At 32.4% G+C, this 26,961-nt stretch overlaps 1 protein-coding gene across 5 annotated transcripts in view; it reads right to left on the reverse strand.

Moving 5' to 3' along the window:
- The window catches only part of LOC118188518 (uncharacterized), a 162,030-nt gene that overhangs the window by 15,281 nt on the left and 119,788 nt on the right, over nucleotides 1-26,961 (reverse strand). The window contains exons 2-3 of one of the 5 annotated variants that reach the window (XM_085815625.1): nucleotides 15,791-15,894; nucleotides 10,527-10,741 (exon numbers count right to left, since the gene is read on the reverse strand). In XM_085815625.1, coding sequence (XP_085671751.1) covers nucleotides 10,527-10,739 — 213 coding nt within the window. In that variant the 5' untranslated portion in view covers nucleotides 10,740-10,741; nucleotides 15,791-15,894. Of the gene's footprint in view, nucleotides 1-10,526; nucleotides 10,742-13,424; nucleotides 13,504-15,690; nucleotides 15,941-26,961 lie in introns of those variants that run through there. The other 4 variants (XM_085815624.1, XM_085815626.1, XM_035358954.2 and 1 more) reach the window with 4 other exon arrangements.

Raw genomic sequence — 26,961 nt, forward strand, 5'->3', positions numbered from 1 at the left:
TTTTAAGAAAAATATTAATTCTGTTTTCAGTTTGGCATGCAGCAGACTAAGTTCTGATATTTCCTTAACTACTTTGTCTTATTTGTATACGTAGTGGAACTTACTGAACTATGTAGGACTTATCGCTAAGTCCAAAGTAAGTAAACGACAAAGTCCAGAGAAGGTTTAAAATACCCTTTTATTAAGTCAAAAAAATAATGACAGTCCATCACTTCTCGGACTTACAGGAAAGTCTCCACTTGGGCTTAAAAAATTAAAATAGAAAATAAGAACCTAATCTAGAGCTAAACTAAACTGACTTAGTCAAAGCTATGCACAATTATGTACGTCAGTTGACCTTGATTAAATTAACCGGCGAATATCAGAATGCACGTACAATGAGGCCAAGCGTAGTGAACTTAACAACGAAGTACACGTGTCACACGCCAACACATACCACTAAAAGCGCCATCAGGCGGCACTAAAGACTCCTAAGCTCTTTTTGGTGAAGTAATCGCAATTTCCTTTATATACTCTTTCTATCTCATTTACATGCAGCGCGCTACTAAAACTCATTCTGGTAGGGGGTTGTAAGTGGGAAACAATAATTTAAAGGAAAGGGCTTCAGTATTAAAAATAACTGTTAGAAAATTAAAATAACCCTTACAACATTATAAAAAGCATCTTGCACAATTCTCCGAAGTTTCTTAAAACTGACGGATGATGGTATATTATTTTATCTTTTAGTTCGCGTCTTAAGGACCCAAATGTATTTAGATCCGGCGAGTGAGAAGGACCATGGCATAATATCAGTCCTGTTTACCTCCAATGAGGTTTCTTGTTATCTTTGCCGAATGTTACGGATTGTCTTACTGAGAGCTTCATCTGAGTGCCAGATTTTGTCCTGCAGATGGTAACACTGTATTCTCTAAAATATCCATATATACATCTTTGATCATTACATCATGTAAAGTAGCTCCCAAAAGTGTTCGTACATTTACGAGTTTTAGTAAAATATTGTTTTATTCATTAACAAAAATTAATATATTAGAATGAGAATTTTTTAATGATATCTATAATTTCTTTCAACAAAACGACACTAATTATTTTATACTTCTTTGTTTTTGGAAAATTAATAATAAAAATGTAATGCAAAAGTTACCTCACAAAAGACTTCGAATGCTTTAAAGAAATTCGTACATATTAGTAAATATTGTCGTATTTCTGCCAGTCAGCATTTTGCAGTATATCCTACAGCATTTATGACAGCTTTAAAACGTCTGAGTATAGAGTTCACCAACTTTTTCTTTGAAATTACCTGCATCAATGTTCCTCCTTCTTCCATCATTACTGCTTTTACTTAAGTTTTTGTTTTAATGCTGTGCCTTTGTACTCTAACCTCTTAATCCCTTCAAATGGGATTAAGTCTAAAACATCTAAATAAATTCTAAATAAATAAATGGAAAATTGGTTCATATCAGGTTAAAATTGCATTTTTAACCTGATATGTCTGAACGAAATAATATAGCTATATATGTTAAATTAGTACAAAATTATAGCAAGATAGTACGCTAGTAATCTTTTTTTACATAAATTGTACACTATTCTTCTTGATTCAAAATAATAGCAACAAAAAGTATAAATTTCCAAAATGTATATTAATATCATAAATTATTTTTCAAAATAATTAATACATGTGAATTATTTTGAGTTTCAATTAAAATTTAGTTATTAAATAATTGTTAACTCAAATGATTAAAAATTAATTAGTTGAATTTGAATTAAAAGTCATAGCTATTAATAATTAAGTTTACTGATTCCAGTTAGTAAGCAGTTCAGATAGGTACGTGAATTCAAAAAGAAAGATCGGCAGATGCTGCAAGAAAACTCGGTACTGTTCTGTTATCAGGACCGGATTCAGAAATGTTTGTATGAATGCATATATCTATTCTGTTATCAGAACCGGGTTCAGAAATGTCTATATGTATGCGTATATCTGTTCATGTATGTATGTATACATGTAAGTACGGATATATGTGTGTGTATACAAATACACATATATGCACATACCCTACAAACACTCGTTCATACATTTCTGAATCCGATCCCGATAATAGAATAGTACCGAAAATTCTAAGCACAAACATTGCGGGAAAATCAAGTTTGAGATTAGCAGTAACTTAAAAGCAAGGCAGGTAGAAGTAAAGTATGATGCATTCAAGAAATTTCCTTTCTGCACGTGCTGATTTATGTCTGAACTCAAAACTCGGATTCAGCACCACTGAAAAGCATCACAGAGACACAGACGAAATGCTGAACCTCGACTGTATGAATTCAGCTATAATACTTTTGTGTTATTTTTCCTTTTTCTGATGAAGCTTATATTAATGTGCGTATGAAGGTAACATTCAACACCGCAAATCTGACTAGAGGTTAAGAAAGTAAAATATGAATTTCAGGTAAAAAAAAGAAAAAAGACATGGAAAATTTAGGATGAAAAATTTTAAGATTCCTCTTAAATGTAGAAACACACTGCATTAAGAAAAAGCATAGAAAACAAAGCCTCTAAGTGTGTTAGTGTTGTAACATGTGGCCCAGTTGAAGCTGCTTCATCTGAATCTCAGGGTTAGCCAAGGCTCAGTCATTAATTTCTTGGGAGTCTCATGCAGAAAATATTGCACTTTCGGAAAGAAAAAATAAATTCCACAGATTTGCTCTATGAATTTTTCGAATAAAATTTTGTTTCAAAACTAAACTTCAAAGGTGAAACTGTACTTCCAACATTGCGAATAAAATGTGTATGTTTCGTATACACAATCTTTACACTGAAATCCACTCCTAGCATAAAACTATAACTTTTACAGTTTTTTTCGTTACACCCACAACCGTAAATTCTCTCATTCAGCTTCAACTTCTATGACTACATGATAGTTGATGATTTAATAAATTATCTACTTCTGCACAAATTACGTAGATTATTTGAGGCTTCCGTAATTTACCGTTAAACGAAAAAAATACATTTCGCATAAATCAACTAAACAGAAACTGTTGCCACTACAATGAATTTTAAATTTGGCTTTTAAAATTTTAGCAGTTTTACTTATTGTTTATTAAAATTTTAATCTTACAATATTCTAATTGAAAATAAAGTGAAAACTTTAGGTTTTCGTAGCAAAATAAGTTTTGGATTATAACAATGCAATATGTATTACGTCTTTCATTATAAACTAAAAGATTCTGTAACATAAAGGACATGTTCATGTTATATATACATATGTAAACACAAGGTAATCTAGAACTTCCATATTTAGCATTTATAAATTTACCTGATTTAAATTTATGAAACACAATTTCTATTGAACCATGATTATAACACCGATTATAAATCGTTTAGAGCGGTATTTGTTTTATTAATTTTAGTATAAAATAAAACCAGGTCATCTATCAGCTTTTACATTAAGTAATATCAGCCTTGAGTTAATTCTTGAAGGTCGACTGCCTTGCACTTGCAACTGGATAGTATAGAAGCAAAGAAGCACATAAAAAGCTTTTCTTCTCGGATTTCTTAATGGATTTCGAAACCTGTACACGTCTGAGAGGCATTTCAGTTTCCTCTATTTAAGTATTTAAAAAAATTGAAATTGAAGATCAAAGATTAAAATTTGGATCAAGTGATTAATTATATCAGAATTTTAATGAATGCATCAGTCAAAGGTAATTACGAGTAATATAAAAGCATACTTTTGCTGGATTGTTTCTTATTAGCTTCATTCAAGAAAGTGGGAAGAGAAAAAAATTGAAATTATTCATCCATCTACATTTACTTGGAACCGGTTATCGGTAGTTAACTGATAATCATCCGACTGAAAAAAATTTTTATTGATGAAGAATTAGTATTTTACATGAAACACAGTTTCATTAATTACTTATATTTTTAATTACTTCAGTTAAGAGTTTGATGTCCACCACTAAGTACAAGTTTGCTTTGTATTAATGTGCTTGTAACAGCAATATTACTTCATACTTAGGCCAGTGATGCTCTATGCTGCCCCCGTGGACAATTACAAATAAAATGGAAAGGAGAAAACTAGAAGTTCTTCAAAACAAAATCTTGAGAGCCATCACAAACGCGCCCTGGTTTGTTCGGAATACCATTATTCAAGCTGACTTGAAAATAAAGCTCATTCCTGAACAAATCCTCAATGATGCGCACAACTTCTTTGAAAAAATGGATAACTCTCCAGTAAACACATTAAGAGAACTCGGAAATTATGACCCTACGGTGGATAGCGTAGTGAAGAGACCTCGGTCAATTCATCATAATGCGCTGTGGTGATGTAAATATTGTAAATACTACTTATTTCTATATTACGTTTTCATTCTTATTTACCATTATTCACGATTAGTGCACTTCAGGACTTCGCCTGGTAGAGCAGGCTATAGAATCTACGATATAATCCTTGTGTTTTGTGAACTATTTAACCTTATTTAATCCAGAATTGTGTATTGCCAAAATTGGATTTAATGCCTGGTAGAGCAGGTTATAGACTCTACGTTATTTAGTGTCAATGTAAGAAAGTTTGTGTATCACGTGATATCACCACGCCCATCACAGTGGTTCAACTTCTGATTCGCTGCTAGTACTGCTACAAAAATTCTCTCAGTAACCTTACGCTACTATCTAGATTGAATGCTTTACGCATGAATTTGAACTTGAATTAGACAACTGGATACTTATTGATTTATTCTACGAACTAATTTCTCTTTTCGCTAATTTTCGTGAGTACAACTTGACTTTGCCACAGACTGATTGCACTTTGTTTCACTGTTACGTCCACGCTATAATGCTATAAAATGCAAATATAATTCGCATTTTGAAACCAGACTATCCACCAATTTAAACAGTGAAAGTGAAATTTGTTTAAATAAAGACAATAAAGCATACCACTGTAATTCCTTAACATTCCAACGCTTCATAAGTTATGTAATACAGCTGAGCAGGAATAACTGGCACATTATTGATGATATACTATTAACTCCTGTGACTCTGAGTTAGCAACACCTTTTGAAACAAATGTTATGCGGAAACCATGTCTTTGGAACCTAAAGTTATGGAATGTTCGACGGTGAAGTGAAGACCTACATAAAAGCAAAATCTCATAATATTCCTCGGTGCTCTTTCCACAATTAAACGATTACTGCGGAGTCCTAATGTTAACTTGTTGCATTATTAGGCCTTATCTTTTAGAACGATAATGGCAATTCACTACTAACTCTAGCTGCAGTATCAATGATTCTGAACTGGATTTCTAGGGTTAAAAACTAAGATATATTGAACCTTCAACTATTGTCCTATATAACTGAACACAAAAGAATTGATTGCTAAATGGACTGTTTAGTTAACGACAAAGCAACTACAGTTACTTATCTCAGAGGATATGTTTTATGAAACCACTCAGTAGCCACGACAAAAAAAAAAAAAAAAAAAAAAAAAAAAACTGAAGCTACTTGCCGGCAAAAGTTTCCCGGGTTTAAATAGTTAATAGTTGCCAAATTATCTAATGGACCTTATATAAGACGAAATTTAATAATTCAAGACTAAAATTCATAACTTGCGAATACGAGGGTTCATAACTTGCGAAAAATACGACGGTTCATAACTTGCGAAAAATACGAGGGTTGTTCGATAAGTTCTAAACTTGTGAAGTAATATTGTGGATGACGAAATGGAATGAAATGATTGATATCTCACGAATTTTTATGTCAGTAACCCTTTATTAAGGTCTTTTATCGGATAATGTAAAACTAGCTATTCTGAACGCCTGAATATTAGCTCAATATTGAACATTTTTCAGCTGTTGTTATTTAATTTTTGAGCGGCAGTTAAATGCTCAGTCAGTTACGTCTGTTAATACAGGTGTAGGGTTTATATTTATTTTAACTAACATTTATTTTAAGTTTAAACTATCTTTCCTGTCAAGCCTTACTTTCCCCTGGAACTGCCAATGCCAGAGTATGTAAATTTTAGTAGAACGCGCAAGGATTCAAATTATCAGCGGAAGTATTCTGAGTTAAATAGAAAGGAAACGAGTTCGAAGTGTGCTTTTCTTACTTCGCGAGCGCGGAGTTAGTTAGAAATTGAAGAACCACGCGTTTCGGCCTGTGTGCTTGCCTCGGCAAATTGTTAACCTTTCAACGTGATATTCAGAGTTTGCTTAATTATCAGCGGTATTGTAAAACGCGGTGAAGGTTAGTTACGTTTAGAGAGCCTCGTAGTTAGTCACTCGTTATTATCTTTTTAGTTTCTTATTTTTATTTTACCGCCGGGTCGGCGTAGTTTGTGAGCGTCAAGAGCACGCAATTGTAATTTCTAAAGTTGAATAAAAAGGGACTTAAACTCTTCTCAAGACTCTAATTTCCAGTTTCAGCAGTCACCACTTTGTTGCGTGCAGGTTGGAGGCTCGCAACTTTACACAGGAAACATCAAACATCTTTTTGTGACAGATTTCTTGATAAAAGAAGGTATAACAACGATAAATATACATGAATGCATGGTTGCAATCTGAAGTGTCGAGCATCGAAAAGTGATATATCATGGTCAGACAGAGAAGAATGTCACTAGAAGAAGATCGCAGTCCAGGCTGCAGTCTGATGTAATTGTTGGAGCAATGTATGTTAAAGACGAAAAAATATGATATGAAAAATAGATGAGTGACAGTTTCTCATATTGCTTCTGACGTATATATTAAAGCTATATCAATAGAAAAAATCTACATGAAGAGTTGGATGTCGAAAGTCTGTGCCAAATGGTACCTGGGATATTTACTCTAGCCATGAAAAAACATCGAGTGGAATGTTCTCTCAAACAAACATCGATAAAAATTTTTATTCACAACTAATGACAAGAGGTGAAATATAGCATCACTATTGTGACCCAGAAATGAAACAAGAAAGCGAATTTAGGAAACACAATGAATCTCATTGACGATAGATAGCGTTCCAGTTTACAGAGATCAAATTTTCCAAACTGCTATATTGCTATAGCAATGCGAATTTCAACTGCTACAGTAATGCGAATAACTGCGAATTTCAGCATCCTCCATCCACTGTATTCAGCATATTTGATTCCAAGCAAATTCGTTTTGTTTCGTAAACTGGAAGAGCATTTAGTGATTCCCATTACCGCGACGATGATGATTTGAACGATGCTGTTCAGAAATGATTGGAAGATTGTAACACAATTCCTAGAATCCGATGTTTACCCTACTGCTGTATTAGGTGCACTGAAAAGAGGAATTACGTAGAAAACTGAAATAGTAATTTTAGATGTTTATTTTGTAGCATTATGATGGGCTTAAAACTTATCAAATGACACTTTCTTATGATAATCAGAAATTAAAATTTTAGATTTCAAAGGCCATCAATTAACGGAACATTTTTTAATTATTTTTCAAAATTAAATAAAATGAAAATAAAGATTTGTAATTAATATTTGGTGTTTTACGCAAATAATACTGCAATTTATAATAGAATATTAATAATTTATTGTCATTAATGAAAATAAGTTGTAAATAGTTTGTTTAAAAATTAGTCTAATGACTTTATGATTAAAATCCTACAGTTATCTAACAAAAATAGTTAATAATGTAGTGAATCCCCGTTTAATCGTTAAATGTGTAGTACTGATCATTAAATGTCCAATCCTGATTCCGAAATTGTTTCGTATAACTAAACGATTAAAAGCCCAAAGGGACGTTTCTTTCACGGAGGTTCACAACGGGATTTGAAAAGTGATACAGATATTCAAAGTCATTTGACGTAAAATACTGTTAGACATTTGTAAAACCTTTGTCTTAAAGACTTCGTATTATCTACTCTAGCAACATAACACCAGTACGAAATGTAAAAAAAAACCTCGCGCATAAAATATCCACGCTTGACGATGCACGCGATGTTAATGTTATTAATGTTAATGAAACGCTTTGAAATTGTTGAGTTTGTTAATGAAAAATTCGTTGAAGTTTTACAAAATATATAGTAGATAGTAAAACAAATTCCAAATTCCAAATCTGGGCTTCCAGATGCCCATATTTGAATGGAGGACTACGTTATTTAAAATTTGATGTCTCTAGGTACCGTTATTTTTTCACAGTGCGAGAAATATACATACATTCATGCAGATTCTTCATTATTTAATTTCTTTAAATATAATACAGGGCGATAATATTTGGTGGCAATAGTTTGAAAGTGATTCTGGATTTTACAATGAACCAACGCAAAATGCCAAAACAAAACTAATAGCCCTTTGGGCTAAAAAAGTCAGTGAGCGTATTTTTTAATTTGATAATGAGAAATTAGATGAAGGATTTTTTGGGGGGCTGACTAAAATGAATTGAATATATGCCTTTACAGATGAATATATGCCAGAACAACTACTAGATATTGTTTCAGCAACTGTTTGTTGTTCAACAAAGACAGTGTTTGAAATTAAATCAAATTGCAGCAATCTTACGTTAAGGGTAGTAACTGTAACTATAACTACGTCGGGACAAAATTACGACTAAAAATGCATAGCATTCATCACACTTTTTATTAAAAGATTTTGAGAACATATTTCAAGAATCTCCAATTGCATTTAAGAACCCATTCTAAAAAAATATCAAACAAATCTACGTACGTGTAAATGGAATATATAAAGTTCCAATGAGTTTTGAAACGAAAAGAAAATTTATTTAAGTAGATTTTTGTAAGTTGTATTTATTTAAAGAAAATGTTTAATCGCTTATTAAACATCTCCTGTTTCAATCAAAATCATAAAAACAACCTTGTATTTAGCGTAAGTATATTGAAACACTCAATCGATTTCGAGGGCAGCTAAAGGTCCCTCCTCATCAGGAGAAAGAAATACCTAGAATCTCCTGTTTATAACATTTCTTACTAAACGCATGCATATTTTCATGCAAACGTTTAAGTCAAGAACTGATGTATACAATATAAATAAAGAAAGAACAAGCATTTCAAAAGACCATTTTAAACATACTGTTCGAAACTGCTACACAGGACTGGATATACATGCACTAGGTATCCAGCAATACAGGCTCCGATATCACGTTACAAATGTTCTACTGATAATTTTAGCCCAAATAACATCTTTTAGAATAAAAGGTAAATATGAAATATCATCAGGCACAACAATACTTGTCCTGTGTCTTTTAAATTCTGTATGTGGTCTGCAGGATATTTTTATCGGATGATGCGACTCTCCGCATATCATTGTTTAGCTCATGGAGGTAGGAAGTAAGTTTATTCTTACGTCTATGGTTTATTCGTGTGGCATAGAAGCTCCTAAAGCAGGGTTCTAAAACAGAGGGAAATTGCCAGCTGCAGGGATATCAATAGTTTCAGGAGGGAATGCGGTTAACGTTTTATTTAGATGTCCAGTATTTAGTTTTAATTTACGAATATAAAACTATTTTTACTCATGTTTTGGTACTCATCAACATTTTCTATACTTTTTATTGTTTAGTTTATAAAACATATTGAAAGTAATATGATTTTAAATAAACGTATATGTGTAATTTTTGTGTTTGGGAAAAGGAAAACAATGATCTTCTAGCGATCATGAATGGGTGCATGGGGTAAAATAGGTTGAGAATCACTGTCCTAAAGGCTGGGATATCCCTTGTATTTATTATACAAAATTAGTAGAGAATGAACTTCCTGTTCAAGAAATGACTTCCTATTATTGACATTAATTGACAGACTGTAAATTACAATTTGTGTTGCACTAGAGTTGTTTTTAGAAAGAGAAAAAATGGCCAGAAATGGAAGCAGCAATTATGTAAAAACAAATTAACATCTCAAGAAAATGTTTACCATTCTATAAGGGAATACATCAGCAGTCTTTCAGAGATGATGTCAGTATACCAGAAAGGAATTTATGGAATTGGTAACGTAAGTTGTTTATAAGATGCTGTAATTTTTTTTTTTTTTAATCTTCATCATGTGTTTTTCATATTCATTCATTCTTTTTCATTATGTTTTAATAGTTTATAAGTAGTAATTGCAATCAAAATTAAAATTTAACAAATATTTTTGTAATTATATACGCATACTATTTTTAAGACATTTAAATGAATATAAAAGTCAAATTCTCAAGTTCATTTTATGAAACATATACTAAAAACTAACCGCTACGCTGAAAATTTTTTGTTCTACCGCTGTTGCCGAAAATCTTTCAAAAATGGGACATTTTTCTTTTTAAAGAATACTTTGTAAAAAAACTCTGACCATGTGTTACATTAATGAATTATTCGAAATGGTTCTGCCTCCATTAATTTACGTAAAAGATGTTCTATCTCAATTAAATTTTGTTCGGTAATCAAATATTTGATTAATTAATTAATAAAATTTGGAAGAACTGGACAGGAAAACTTTTTCTAAATTACTATTATTATATTTTATTTACATCAAATAGGTAAAAGAAATATTTGATTTTTATCCTGAAAGCTTTCTTCTTCTACTCTAGTGATTCGGAAAGTATTTACCTGGTAAGCAACAAAGGGATGGTCCGAGTAGAGTGCAATAGCCTCGCACCAGAGGGTGGAAGAAGGAGGAATTAGCTTCATATCTGTCGCCGACAATTCTGTCTTTTGTTCCGGCCATGTCTTACGTTCCGTGAACGTGAAGAAGAGGCCGAAGACGGCTATGATGAAGATTGCTGATAGTACGAACCAACCAGAGATCCGTTTCTCCGTCATGCCTGCAAACAGAAAACAAATTTCCCAAACTAACACATAAATATCCGAAGAAATCTTTGTAATCACTGCACACAATATATGAAAATATTATGAATATAACTTGTTTTGGCATTTTAATATTTGTTAGCCATATTGAAAAGCATTCTTTTACTTTGTTAAGCAGTTAGATCTTTTTATACTGCAATTCACTGCAAAAAATAAGCAAATGAAGAAGGAAACAACAGTAAGCACAATGGTCTTTCTGTAAAAATCATATACTTTATTCTGTATATTTTTCTAGATTGGTTATTGATTTAACATTTTGATTGATTTGGTTATTGATTTAACATTTTGATTGATTAACTGTCTATAGACAGTGGCTCTTAAAAAAATCTATCAGTTTTGTTCCACAGTGATGCGTTCGTTTTTCCTTTCTATCTATGCAACGAAGCTCTGCGAATCTTTCTCAAGAATCAGGAAACAAATTAAGACATGACATATTGATTACTGAAAACTTTTCACATAGAGCTATTATTACAAATATAATTAGGCAAGAAGTTTAAATGTAATTTTATTTACAACAATCAAGTTGAAAAATATTATTAAGCACTGTGTTTATTGCTTTAAACTACTGAGTGTTTTACTCAGAAACTGATGAAATTCGCACAAAATATGAAATATTTTTTTAAAAATGGAAATTAGAATTTGGGTGAAGGGCTACGTATGCTCAGAATTTGGTGGCTGTAGCTGCCATCGTTTTTTCCATAATGCGAGAGACACATACATATATACACAGACTCTTCATATATAAATAGCAGAGACTACTGTTAAGCTTAAAATTAGGCACAGTAACAACTTTATGTTTGGCACAGTGGGTTCTCCTGATGACAAGGGACCTGTACCTGTTCGCCCTCGAAAACGCTCTTTTAATTAAAATCTACAGCTAAAGCAACATTATTGCTGTGCCTTAATTTTATGTTTAACTTTGGCGTGCTTTTCTTATTTCTTTATTTAGTGTAAAGCAGTCAGTCGACCATAACAGATACTAGGCATTCAAGTACATGTCTGTTATTTTTAATCGCTAGTCTGAGCTGTAATTTTGTAAATATTAGTACTAATTACAAAACAATTAATAAAACTATATGTAGAATCATATAGCAATACTGGCATATATGTATGAAGACTTTGTAAGGATCCTAAGTTTTACTAACGTTTATTTTATTTTAAAACTGTACTATCACTTCTTATTTTCTACTTCCGGTCAGAATTAAATGCTTTAACTTGTTTATGCAAATTGTCTTGCTAACGCCCAAGTACTTAAGTTGTGGCTTTTTGCCAAGCGAGAGAGAGAAAGAGTTATAGGAAGCAAGCGGCTTGCCACTGTAAGTTTTTACGAGTTTTCACTCGGTTGCTGGTTGCCTTTACGGCCAGAGGTTTAGCCCTCTTGATATTTGCAGACGTATCGTAGACGTATTGTGATGAATAAACAGATTGTTTTATCAGCGTTTATTCTGAAAAACAAACTATGACATGTGATCTTTTCGTTTATACTTATGACATTACGAAATTTACAATCCTTACGTGCTCACCACCGGAATTATGGTATACCTTATTTTCTATTTTGGAAGAAGAATTTTTTGTTAGCTTAAAATAATTTTTACTGTTTATATAATCAGTTGAATATTAATATTTTTTTCAAAAAGGCGTGAATTAATCTCTAAATAAATATATTAAATAAATAATATATTCTTTGATTGATTTACTATAACTTCTATAAAAAGAATAAGCCTTTGTTACCGCATCCTCTAATTTCAGTTTTGATTTCGAAAGTCTTTAAATCGATTCATTTAATACTTCACAAATGTTCTGGTAAATTATCGTTTAATGAAATTCCAAGATTAAATCCTTAAAGAACTTCTTCTATTTCTTGCTTTCGTGGTGTAAATGAGCTAACAAATGGAAGCTCCTTGATTAATTGGTTCTAATACCAGCAAAGGCACAATGGATTTTTCATGTTTTCTGTCTCCGAATAACTCAATAGTCTCTACAATTATCTACAACTTAAATTTGATGTATGGTAATTTCTCAACATCTGGATTTATTCGACTGGATCACGAAATTCTCCCAAATCGCACTAAGTACAGAAGGATGTAAGTAATTATAACATTCTTATGTGTGTGTTTTGCAGTGTAAGTGGTTAGCAGGTCAAGCTAACAGTTCGATGATCCATAGTTGGAATACCGGTGAGTGCATAGTTAACTTTTCATGTTTTCTGGCTTTGATATTTTAGTTTCCTTACACACTTCTGCTAAGTTATGAAATTTGGCAATATAATCATTTAAGGTTTTACCACTATCTTGCATTCATTTATAAAATTGAAATTTGTAAGAAATTCCGGATGCCTTCGAAAAGAAAATATCATTTTAATACAATCCTAATTCCAGAAATGTTTTTCTCTTGACGGTTTCTGTTACGACACATGCTCGCAAGTGCTAAAATTTGAATTTAACAAATGTCTAGAAAACGCAGCTAGACATTTTTTATTTTCATAAATACACAATTAGCTTCTGAAGAAATTAACTGATTTATTCGACATACAAATCTCAAGAATTGTTTATAACATCTTCAACGATCTTAAAAATAGTAGACATGATTAATTGAAATCAAATATTCTTGCCCATTAGAATGAAAGGAAAGTTAATTTACTTCGTGTCTGCAATGAAACCTTTTCCCGTTTTTCACATCCGAATCCTTCAATCCCACCCTTGTCACTACTTGTATGACAGCAGTTATCTTTGACTATAGAATAAATAACAGAAAAGAATAATATTTTGAACATTACTTAATGCCCCAAACATAAAATGAAACAAAATGTGTGTAATCTAGCTTCGGAACACAGTACAGAATATGAAAATTGAAGAAGCGAGTGTTCCACATAGTTAATACATAATCATTCATTTAAATCAAGGTGAAAAAACAAATAAACCTGTAGCCAATTTATGCACTTGGGGAATGTGAAATAACGATTTCATTTATCATATTTGTTCAATCATTAAAGCTCATTCACTTTTATAAACTGTGTGTATAAAAAGTCGTTTTCTTGTTTTCATTGAGCAAAAAATTATTTAATATGTATGTAATATTATATGAGGGGAAGATTTAGCAATTTTAACGACAGATAGTGACGTACTCAATTATATTTTTGATAGCATAATTAAAAAATTTGTCGAAGGAAAAATAAAATGCAAAGTTATAAAAAGTAAACAAGTACGGCCATTTAATTGGGAGTAGATTAAAGAGCGAGGATTAATAAGGCCTTATCAAAAACATTATTCAGAAGCGATAAAACATTTACTATTACGGACCATCAGAAAAGAGCAAAATTTCTTCGGAAAATACTAGAAAGAGATGAAAATGTGTGAAATGATACCATCTGGTGCCAGAGCAATTTGGAACTGTTTTTAAACAAAACACTATATAATTTAAATGACATGGAATATAAAAACATTATTAAATTAACCATTAAAAATAAATCTCTAAATCACAGTAATAAATTAATTACACAGATATGAATCTTATGTTTCTTATTGACTCCTACCGAAGTAGAAAAGGAATATAAATAAAAATATTTCTCGATTCCAAAGTGTAAACGCTTAAAATAAAGGTAAATTAAGAGCACTTTTCTCTTTACCATACATTCGTTGTTCCTCTTTTCTCTCTTTTTTTTAATTGCTGTCGGATTAACTGCGATTTTAATTTGTCTCAGACATTGTCCCGGGTGTTAACCACATTAATCTACATTTTATCATTTAAGACTGGATTGTTTTGCATAATTAATAACATGTACAATAATTAACAAAAAATAATCTGGACACTCAACCCTCAGTCGTGTATATTTTACATTTTCGTACTTTCGTTTTCTGCATAATCTTTTGGCATTCTTTGTAATTTTACACTATAAACCATTTAAATACATACATATTTAATTTTACTAATAAATAAATAAAGTGGAAAATAACAATAGTTTAGAAAGTTAAAACAATTTTAGCCTAGGGTGCGGAAAAATCCCAATCCGCTCTTGTTGAAAGATTTGTAAACAATGTTATACTTTTTAATGTTTATTTTTAATAATACATAAAATCGGTGTTATGTACATTGCATCTACTTGATAATTTTTATAAACACTTGCTTAGAATAATAGTGTAATTAATAATAAATGTTTCTATTATATACATTCGATTACAGGATGACTGTTTGTATACCGCCTAGCAAGAGTGAATTTTCAAAGACATAATTTCTCGGATTCTCTGCGGTAAGTGCAAGATTTAGATTTAAGAAAAACTAAAAAGCGTAAACATGCGTTCTAGAAATATTTCAGTGTAATTATGAACACATTTTTACAGAATGTAAATTTCTTCATGGTCTCAATGATTTTAACAAAAATTCCCCAAATTGGATCTGGTTTATTATGTAAATAATCTGGATAACTTTATACAAAGGAATATTTATTTTCATTATTAATAGCAGTGGTATTAATAAAAATTCCCATAGGTTCGCTTTGGCTAATTATGATAACAGTCTAAATAATTTCACGTTAAAGAATACGTCCTCTACATTACACAGATTTTGTTTTCGTTTGCTATAATATTTAATTATGATGCATATTTTCTATTTTATCATAATCGTAGATTAAAATTAATTTTAAATATAAATTCCTTCAAGATTTCTGAAACTGTCAGAATTTCAATTAAAATTATAAATGTTATAACAAATTCAGATACATTATAAATTTCACACGGAAAAATTTTGAGATCTAAACATTTTCAGTTGCGAACAAAACTTTAATTTTATGTAGAAGCACGTCCTCTTAATCAAAGCTAAAGTTTTGAAAGTTAATTTTATATGAAGGAAGTCCGTAAAAATCAGACCTTGATGCACATTTACATTATATGTGATTTATTAGGAAACATACTTGTTCTAAACGCAGGGTAAGTTAGATAATAAAACCGTAAGTGGCATCACTCTACATCCGTAACAGAGAAAGGTTACTTTTCGAAGGTCAGTTTGCTTACCTTGTCTTCGAATATATCCTAGGCAGTAGTCTTAATCGGAGCTCAGAAAAGTCTAACGTCGTCGAAAGGAAATCCGTTGCCATTCCTTTCTAAAGAATTTTGTCCTAAAAAAATAAGAACAAAATAATCTACGCAGTTTGAACAAGCTATCAGAGAAGCCAATGGCGAAAGCTGAAAAAATGCGCCGATAAGGAGATGTAAAGCACAATCGTTGGGTTTACGTCACACAGACCTTTAACCGCTGAAACTTTCTGAAACTCCTCAATGCTGCGGTACTTTATTATTGCAGCCGCCTGTCTAAACATAACATACATGCACCTGAAAATAACTAAATGCAAGCTTATCGTTAAGTGTGCACAGGCGTCTAAATACGAAAACTTGACTTAAATTTTGTTTTGTAATTGCCAGATCATGAGCTGTGGAGCTTATTAGGAAGCAAAATACTTCAGCAGAAATAAATTCTAAATAATTTCTTTCAGAGTGAAGCAATTTCCTTGTTAACTTCTTTTGAAAGATGTAAAGAAAAATTACATTAAAAAACAATAAAGCTAAAAAGAAATTTCGGAGCTAAGCATAGTATATACTTGTGCAATTTTTCTAAAAGTTCCGGATCGGCATTGAATGAGGATGAACGAACTTATAAAGCAAGGCAACCAGCAAGCTCCACATATATATCACATAAGTCAATAAAGGGTTCTACTAAAATTTGCGCGTTTAAAATAGAACATAAAAAATAAACGAAATGTAAGAATGAAATACTATTCGAAATAGTAAGTAGGTGAACTGTGTTATAGAATGTATGGTGAGAGAAGCTTGAACATACTTAAATAATAGAAAATTATGTAAGATCTTTACTTGACCATGAATTTTTTTAATCAAAGCTGCTCTCTTCATAAAACATTAATTAAATAATCAAATAGATCTTTCTGCCGCAATATTAACATGACTTACTTTTAGGTACATTTACAAATTGCTTTTTATACATTATTAACAGCTATTTACCTAAATTACTCATGCAGAGTTTCTTAAAAATTGTCATCACATAATCCATTATTTCCTTGATAATGTAATGAAGCAGAAAACCGTCGGGAGACTGGAAACAGGTTAAGTCTGAATTCAGATTGCTAGGGACTTGAATGCAATGCCCATAGTTGTGTATAACTTAGGAAACAGTTTCAGGGTAACGGATTTGAAGAAAGGAAGTCCTATCAAGGTTGTCCAAGAGCCACGACGGCCAATGAAGATAAAGAGTTTTATGTTTCGTTTAGTTGATTATGGCAAAGCACACTACGGCAATATGCCTTAGGAGATGGATGCCTTTTTGGAGGATCTTCTAAGGAAAACTGGCCTGTATGCACATTACACAAGGGAAAGACGCCCCTGTAGCCAGCCCATTCGTCTGGAATCGAACCCCAAATCGGAACTACTAGTGTTAATTGATTTTACAGATCAGCTACTTGTGGGCGATAGTAAGGCGGAACTAAAAAACAATAGCTTTTCAACACCCTTGTTATTTTCATTCGGCCCCAGGAAACCAAATTTTAAGAGTTATTATTTTCCAGAAGATTCTGTTTACAAAAATACCTGTTATTTGCAACCCATGCACTTCTGCCCGCAAAGAAGCCCGTTCAACATGATGTACAGAACACTGAATTGTTCTAAAAGCAGGGTAAGTTAGGTAATATAAACGTAAGTGGCATCACTCTACATCCATTTCATAGAAATGTGCTTTCGAAGGTCAGTTTGGGAACATTCTCATCATCACTAAACATCGGTGGGGAACCATTCCCTTCAAAGATGAATCCTGATTCAGCATAAAATTTTATTCTCCACGTAAACTAATAAAAAAAGAGTTCAATATCTTCCGTTCTATGATAGCAAGCCGATTGACGAAATTCAACTTGCGTTTTCATGTTTCGAAAGCGCAGCTTGGGAGATATATATTACATTTAAGTATTGCATTCTTCTAATATAGGTTTTTGCATTGGATTTATTATTCTCTTTTTTCCTTAAAAACGAAAATCTTGTGCACGATACACCAATATCGTAGCACGTAGTTTCAAACTAAGTTTTTTGTAAAATTTTGTATTTTGTTTCAAACTAAGTATTTCATAGTATAAATTAAGATTAAGGGTCTGCGGGCTTTGATCAAATCTCGTCTTTTAGTAAAAATATATGAAATATAAAGTTTATATTAACCCTCTTACAGAGAATGTTTCAAATAGCTAGTTTTCCTCCTAATATTACACATAATTTAAAACATATGCTGTTTAATTTGTTCTTTATTGGTCTTCAAAAGTTTCAAAACTATGAGATTTAGAAAATTTACACCCGATGTCAATATCAGATCACTAAGTGAGATATGATAAACGCTGGATTCTGTTGACAAAAATTTCTTAGAAATTTCTTCTGCCATTTGGTAAGCCCGTTTTAACTTCATTTTTGTCCTCCTTTACTTTAAGCTTAATTTTAAAGTATAAGCTTAATATGGAAGTTAAAATGCATAGAAAATGAATAGCAGTCTTCCTGAAAGATAGAACTAAAGTTCTAAAAGAATTTGATAAGAATAAAAAAAAATTATGGAATTGTGACTGTGGAAAAAAACTGCACATCCTTGTGTCAACATTGAAAACATATGTTTATGAAAGAACGAAATTAGAAGAAAGAACATCAGTTTGGGGAAGCCTTTTCAAAGAAATTGCGTGTTTAAGAAGGAATATCTGGAGGTTCAAATCATATTTTGCTGATGTTTGTACTCAGAGCAGTGTGTCAAATATTTTAGAAAATGGAACTATAACATAGAAAATGACAGAAGAAATAGTGTCGAGAAGAATGATTGTTTTTCTATTATTAAATAAAGCCATTGAAAGTCCTTATATTATCATAAATGGAGAATTCAAAGATGCCTGAACTGAATTTATTGAAGATTAATGAATTTATCTAAAGAAGTGTATGGATATCAGCTAAAAATGTTTTCATTGTTGATGGAACTCGTCTTCTCTTTCATAAAATGCATAGCCTCTAAATACATTCAGTATCATAAGTAAAATCGCTGCACTATTTTACTCTGAGCAATTATTGATGAAGCGGAAGGCGACACCTTTACTCATAAGAATGTCGCAGAAAATCAACTGTTTCAAAAATGAGCATCGTAATAAAATGGAGGATGATTGCGGGATATCTGCAGAATGTCTCAAGAAAATCATTAAGGCATTAAGATTTTCTTGAGACAACAAACCATTAAGAAGAAAAATTTAAGGTATAAATAAAAGAAAATATTTATTTTTTATTTTTATTTAAATATTTGTAGTGCCGATCGCTTGGAGCTGTGATGAAAACCAGATGCCGTGACGTCATTCTCTCTACGAGCTGCGAAGGCGCCAAGCAAAAATTAGGGAAATTACCGTTTTGAGATGATAGACGATTGACGTGAAAGCAGAGACGCTGCTTCTGTTCAAAAAGAACTTTGACGAATCATTACTTGTTTAATTCTCTTAAATGTTAAATTTATGTAATAATCGTTTGTCTAATTAAAATGTCTTTCGTTAATTAATTTGTTCATCGTTTAAAATCCCCACAAAAATTTTCTCAGAAGTGGGATAGCAATTAAGCACTCGAATGAACTGTAGTTTTACCTGCTTTCCTGGATTACTACCGGTTTTGAAGAATAACTGTTGCTGTGCTGGACTGTTTTACGATGTATAATCAACTATGCTTCGAACAAAAACCTCATCAAGCTCCTAGGAATGTATGCTGATTTACCTGAACTGAAACTGCGTAATAGTGAGTAAATAGTGTGCGGCTCTATTAAGGACTGAAATTAATTTTAATAATACTGGATGTCAAGTGTCAAGACGTGAATTGTGGCCAAAAATCCATCGGACATAACCTGTTTCTACTCGCCTTTTGTCGACACCATTTGTGATCCATTGGATGGTATGGAAGTAATTTGTTTCGTTTCTGTTTCCGGATTATAGAGCCAGGAACATCGTCGATTACCATTATATGAAGTGAGTGATTTTCTCAATTTTATTAACTATGTTTCTAATTGATGTGCCGGGAATGGAAGATGTCCTGAAAAGTGAAAAAGCGCATAATATAAAATTATTACACAAAATAATATTTAACGATGTGGGCGACAGAAATAATCGAAAAAGGTTAAGACAATTTAGTGGTTTCTCTTTAGCAGAGAATAGTAAAGAACTTAATGAAAAACTCGAAAAAATCAAACAAGATTTTCAGGCTTATGAATTAATTTCCATTGCCAATGTTTTATGCATTGATAGCTCTGGCGCACAAGATGACTTAGCAACCCGAATTGTTTCTTATCTGAATAATTTAGAATTGCTTAAAAATAATGTAATTTTAGAAGAAAGTGAAAACGAAAGTGATTTAGAGGGTGTGGATGGTGGGGATAAAAATGAAGTAGATGATAATGTTCGAGATGAAACGAAACTAAGAAACAATTCTGGTGCCACAGTGAGACAACTTCCTTCCCAATGTGCTAATGATAATATTCTTAGTACAATTGAAAACAAGTCGAATGTATTTCATAACTGTAGTATAAATGTTACTATTGAAGACATCAAATCTTTTGTTGCTCAATTTGATGGCCAAAGCCACGAAAATGTCAGTAGTTGGGTCGAAAGTTTTGAAGATGCAGCTACCATTCTTCAGTTAAATGATTTACAAAAACTGATTTTTGCTAAACGCCTGATGACAGGCAAAGCAAAGCTATTTGTTCTTAGTGAACCAAAGTTGAACTCGTGGCAAATTTTTAAGAATGCTATTCTTGATGAATTCCGGTGCAGCTGCAATTCGGCCGAACTGCATGAGTTATTATCAAAACAAAAAATGAAGAGCAATGAAACATTTGATGAGTATTTTTTAAATATGAAAAGAATTGCTAAAAATGGTCAAATTGAAGATGTTGCTTTAATACGATATGTTATAGATGGTATACCAGGCTCCGCGTTTAAAAAATCTTGCTTGTATGGGTCACAAACATTAACTGATTTTAAGAACAAATTGAAGCTTTATCAACAGATATGTGATGATGAAGAAAAGTCGCGAACGTCAAAAACAAAATCTGAAAGTAAACAAAAAATTGAATCTAGACATAAATATGACTCAAAAAATTCTGTTAACCAAACAAAGCGTAACGTAACCGATAGTCGAGGAACAATTCCTGAAATTAAATGTAATACAACCTGTTTCAACTGCGGTGAAAGCGATCATATTTCCAAACAATGTGTTCATAAAGATAAGGGAGTCAAGTGTTTTAAATGTAAAGAATTTGGGCACCGAAGTTTCGAATGCTCAAATACGAATTCGAAACCAGAAGTATCAACCATGAATATTGATGTAGTCTCGAAGTTGACCAAAGAAGTAAAAATTAATGATGTATATGTAACCGCGTTAATAGACACAGGAAGTCAAACTACTTTGTTATGTAGATCGACTTTTGATAAACTGAATATCGAAGGCCTCGTGCCCGTAAGTTCAACGCTGAGTGGGTTCGGTAAATGTCAAGTAAAACCTCTAGGTTTCTTTAAAGGTAATATTAAAATTAATGATTTCCAGTGTACTGCAGATATTTGTGTTGTAGACAACAATGTAATGACACATGAAGCCATTTTAGGCTTAAACGTAATATTAAAAGGTGAAATATTAATAAATGAAAATGGGGTTACCATAAAAAGTAAGTCACAGAGTGTAGAGAAAGTAAATATTGTATCTGTTTTACCTGTTGACCTAGCTAGTAACGAAGAAGAAATAAACATTGCACCTAGTGTTCCAAACTACTTTAAAGAGACTGTTCAACAGCTAGTTTCGAACTATATGCCATGTAAGACCAAATCTACGGACATACAGTTAAAAATTTTCGTTAAAAATAACGAACCAGTATCGCATCAACCGCGTAGATTACCGTTTGCGGAAAAGAAAATTGTTGAAACCCAAATATCCGAGTGGCTAAAGTCAGGAATTATAGAACAGAGTTCTTCGGAATATTCCAGCCCATTGGTCATCGTTAAAAAGAAAGACGGGACACCAAGAGTTTGCGTTGATTATCGTCGTTTAAACAAAGTTGTCGTAAAGGATAGATTTCCCCTTCCCCTGATTGAGGATATCCTAGACCGCCTTCAAGAAGCACGTGTTTTCAGCACTATTGATCTCAAAAATGGCTTTTTTCACGTGGACGTCGAAAAGGAAAGTCGGAAGTACACATCATTTGTTACGCATGAAGGACAGTACCAGTTTTTGAAAGTGCCGTTTGGACTCTCTAACTCACCAGCTGTATTCCAGAGATTCATAAATACCATTTTCCGACCGTTAGTTAACGATGGCATTGTTTTGCCGTACATGGACGATATCATCATTTTGTCCGCCTCATACGAAGAGGGAATCGAGAGGCTGAGTCAAGTTTTAAATCTAGCGAGTGAATACGGATTGGAAATAAATTTTAAAAAATCGCAATTCTTAAAGAAACGAATTGACTTTTTAGGTCATGTCATAGAAGAGGGTAAAATTTTCCCATCCACCTTGAAGACGCAAGCTGTTATAAATTTCCCTGAACCATCTAATTTAAAACAGATCCAAAGTTTTCTTAGGCTGACAGGGTATTTCAGAAAATTTATTAATAAATACTCTATAATTGCCAAGCCACTTAGCGACCTGCTAAAAAAGGGTAATAAGTTCGAATTCGGTGAAGAACAAAAGATCGCATTCAATCGTTTGAAATCAGCGCTAGCTGAGAAGCCTGTACTTGCAATTTATAACCCTAATTATGAAACCGAACTACACACAGACGCCAGTATAGAAGGATATGGGGCGATTCTAATGCAGAAACCTCCAGGTGATAGCAGTTTTCACCCCACTTGTTTTATGAGTCGGAAAACCTCTGATGCAGAGAAAAAGTACTCAAGTTACGAGTTGGAGGTCCTCGCGATCGTAGAAGCACTGAAAAGGTTCCGTGTTTACCTTTTGGGAATTTCATTTAAGATAGTGACGGACTATTCAGCATTTCAACGGACGATGGAAAAAAGAGATTTAGCGACGCGTGTTGCTCGTTGGGCTCTGTTGTTACAAGAATTCGATTATGTTATAGAGCATCGTAAAGGTGTTAGAATGCCACATGTAGATGCTCTAAGTAGAGCTCCTGTAAACGTCTTATGCATTTCTATTGAAAATATCTTACCTAAATTAAAACTTGCTCAAGAAAATGACACTGAAATAAAAACCATTAAGGAATTATTGAAAACCTCAAGTTATGAAAATTATTGTAATAGAAATGGCGTACTATACAAGTTTATTGACGGTAAAGAATTGATAGTCGTACCCAAAAGTATGCAGACTGAAATCATAAAAGATGCTCACGAGAAAGGGCACACCGGTATCAAACATACAGAGAAACACCTGGATGAATACTATTTCATTCCCAAACTTCGGCAGTAGATAGAAAACGTTATCGCGAATTGCGTTCATTGCATCTTAATAAATCGCAAAGCAGGGAAAAAGGAAGGATTTTTACATCCGCGATTCAAAGATGACATTCCGTTGCATACTTATCATATAGATCACTTGGGTCCTCTGGAAAGTACCCATAAAAACTACAAGCACCTATTAGTAGTGGTCGACGCCTTTACTAAATTTACTTGGATTTATCCAACAAAATCTACGACCTCAGCTGAGGTGATAGCGAAGTTAGAGAATCAGAAGGTCATTTTTGGAAGCCCTTGTCAGATCATTTCTGATAGAGGAACGGCTTTCACATCCAGTGAGTTTTCTGACTACTGTGCTAAAGAAGATATTAAACATCATCTAATCACCACAGGCCTGCCGAGAGCAAATGGACAAGTCGAACGAATCAACCAAGTCATTATATCAGTATTAGCGAAACTGTCCTTAAAGAAACCAACCGAATGGTATAAACATACACACGAAGTTCAGAGAACGCTTAACTCAACATATCAAAGAAGCATTAACACCACTCCGTTTGAATTACTCTTCGGTACTAAAATGAACAGTAAGGGCACCGATCAGCTCAAAGAACTGATAGAAAGTGAGTTTCAATCTCAATTCGAGTCTCAAAGAGAAGAATTACGAAAGCAAGCCAAGAGGCAAATTTTCCAAGTCCAACAGGAAAATAAAAAGACATATAATGCCAAAAGAAGACAAGCACAGCCGTACAAAGTTGGTGACTTAGTGGCAATCAAAAGGACTCAATTCGGACCACACTTAAAATTAAGAGCGAAGTATTTTGGACCTTATAAGATCACGAAAGTTAAGGGTGGCAACACCTATGACGTAATAAAGGAAGGATGCCATGAGGGTCCCATATGCACCACCACATGTGCCGAATTCCTCAAGAAATGGACGGCACCTTAAAATTTTTCACGAACACTTATTTCTGTTATTGTATATTCTTGCTTGTTGCTTTTTTTTTTTTTTTTTTGTTTGTTTGAATTTTGCAGTGTCCTGGAGGGCCAGTCCACCCTCGGATGGCCGAAATGTAGTGCCGATCGCTTGGAGCTGTGATGAAAACCAGATGCCGTGACGTCATTCTCTCTACGAGCTGCGAAGGCGCCAAGCAAAAATTAGGGAAATTACCGTTTTGAGATGATAGACGATTGACGTGAAAGCAGAGACGCTGCTTCTGTTCAAAAAGAACTTTGACGAATCATTACTTGTTTAATTCTCTTAAATGTTAAATTTATGTAATAATCGTTTGTCTAATTAAAATGTCTTTCGTTAATTAATTTGTTCATCGTTTAAAATCCCCACATATTTTTATTTGCATAAAATGTAGTCTTTTTTATATTATTGTTGCGTGCGTACGGGTTCGTTATGAAATGAATGCACAAGTCCGATGGAAAATGAACAAAAATTTATTATTATCACAACAAAAATGCTTAAATTCTCTCAAATTATCATGCAGTATTACAATATCTCACAGTAGTTATCTTTTAACTACTCAAATGTCCAATAGAACGTAATTCAAAACAGCTGAAGAACGCTAATCCGCGAATTCGCTACAATCAACAACAGTAGTTTTCTAAACAACAACAAACTAAGCAACTACTACAAACTGAGATGTTTTCCTCCTTTTATAATATTTTAAAATCACGCGCTAGAATTTTCCAGCACTTTCTCGAAATCAAAAAGAGATATTTATTTATTTAACGCACGCGCTCTTGTATTTTTAATTTTTCCGGCTTAGCTTTCTTTTAATATTCGTCACGCGCTGCACTGCGCGAGAAATAAAACCATTTAATTTATAATTGAACTAACATTAGCTTTTTAAGGTATCTGCCTACGTTAAAAAAACGATTTCGGCGAAAAAATTCGATTTTTTTTATTGCCCAATTTGAAAGGTCAATTTTGTAGGATTCCGAAAATGGTTCATTTTTACGTTTGTGATAATTAGAAGAGAAGGTATAGCCAATTAACTGCACTGGAAGTGAAAGCAGAAAGACCGGAAGTGCCATTTAAAAGGCTCAACTTAAAGGTAAACAATGTTGTTATCCGTGTTTTTTTTAACTGCTTGTGTGTAAAATTGTGCTAAAACATTTCATTTTAATTCTGGGTACTTTTTTTGTTTCTGGCAATAATTATTTGCCTTAATTCTTTGAACTGGGACTGGAAACATTGCGGTTTTTTTAACTGGGTCTGGCAACATTGCGATTAGGTATAAAGACTATGTTGCTGGGTGCATATATAGCAGTTTTAATTTTTAATTCAGGGTATCTTGGATTACTTCCTGTGTTTGAACATTTAGGCATATCAATTGAACAAGAAATGATTAAAAATTACTTTGGAATCGATAACGAAAGAATAAAGAACTCGAAAATTCATTCGTCGCTCGTTTCGAAAATAGCCAGAAAAAAATTAAAATCAAATAGGAAATCAAAATTACTTAAGTATAAAGATATGGAGGGTGTGATGTACAAATGTGGGGAATTTTAAGTGTGTAAATACAACAGAACAGTTTTTCTGTTCATATGAAATCTTTAAATGCGTTTTCTGAAAAACTAATTTTTCTAGTGTTTTTACATACAAGAAATGTAATTACTCAAAATGTTCTAAAGATATCTCTATTAAATTTCACTAAAATGTTTTCTATATTATTTATTAGGTTTTAAGCTAAAATCTAAGTAATATTTATTAATTTGATTGTTTTATAAGTATTTCTATATAAAACGATAAAAAATATTTTACAAAAAACTGTGTTTTTTCATGTAATTACACATATTTTAGTAAATTTTAGAAATATCATATACATTTTAGTTCATAACACAGATAAGTGTCGTAGTAGTATACAGTATAAAAAAAATTGAAATATATGCTGTGAGAAAAAATATACGGCATTTAACGTAAGTGTTAAATTCTCCTAAAAATTTGCATAAAATTGCATATATTTCAAAAATTTATAAAAATATTCCTAAAAATTTACCTATTTTCATGATTTGATATCATATTTTGACTAAATAAATATATATTTCATCAGAATTCTATGTTTTTAAAAAAAAGTGCTCCGAACGTAGGCAGATACCTTAAATACCAAATTCGTAACACTGCCCCCTTCCCAAGGACTGCACGTCCCGGGCAGTACAATCCCTGGACAGGAAGCTAAACTTACAACTGTGGCATAAATGCAACTGAGGCATAAACATTACATTACAATATCAAACAATATAAACAATAAATGCAATAATGCAATAATTTTTTTGAAGCTGCGAAAAACGCGAAGAACCCGTAATGCCCTCCGTGAGATCTTAACTTCGGGCCTGCCGATTACTAACCGGATGTGCTTCCAGTTACAAAAAAAAAAAAAAAAAAAAAAAAAAAAAAAAAAAAAAAAAAAAAAACCACCCTCGTGGTAAGGATTTGTGTATGAGGGAATACCTCATAACACAAATTATTTCTAATTTTACTTAAAATTATATTTTTGTGATTTCAATGATTTCGTCAATGATATTAATGCCGGATTATTGTCCATAAAATCCAGTTTGCTGTAAGAAATTTTAATATATCTCCAGACACATATCCTTCCTAGATTAATTGATTATATGCACACCATTAAGTGAATCCATCTTAAATTTCACATCGAGGCGCAAATTTATTATTCAGTATTCCGTTTCTTTTATACTTATTTAAATGCGTGAAATGTT

The sequence above is a fragment of the Stegodyphus dumicola genome, chromosome 4 (genome assembly GCF_044657685.1).
Source record: "Stegodyphus dumicola isolate Sdum_Otavi_A_Nest chromosome 4, ASM4465768v1".
NCBI lineage: Eukaryota > Metazoa > Arthropoda > Arachnida > Araneae > Eresidae > Stegodyphus > Stegodyphus dumicola.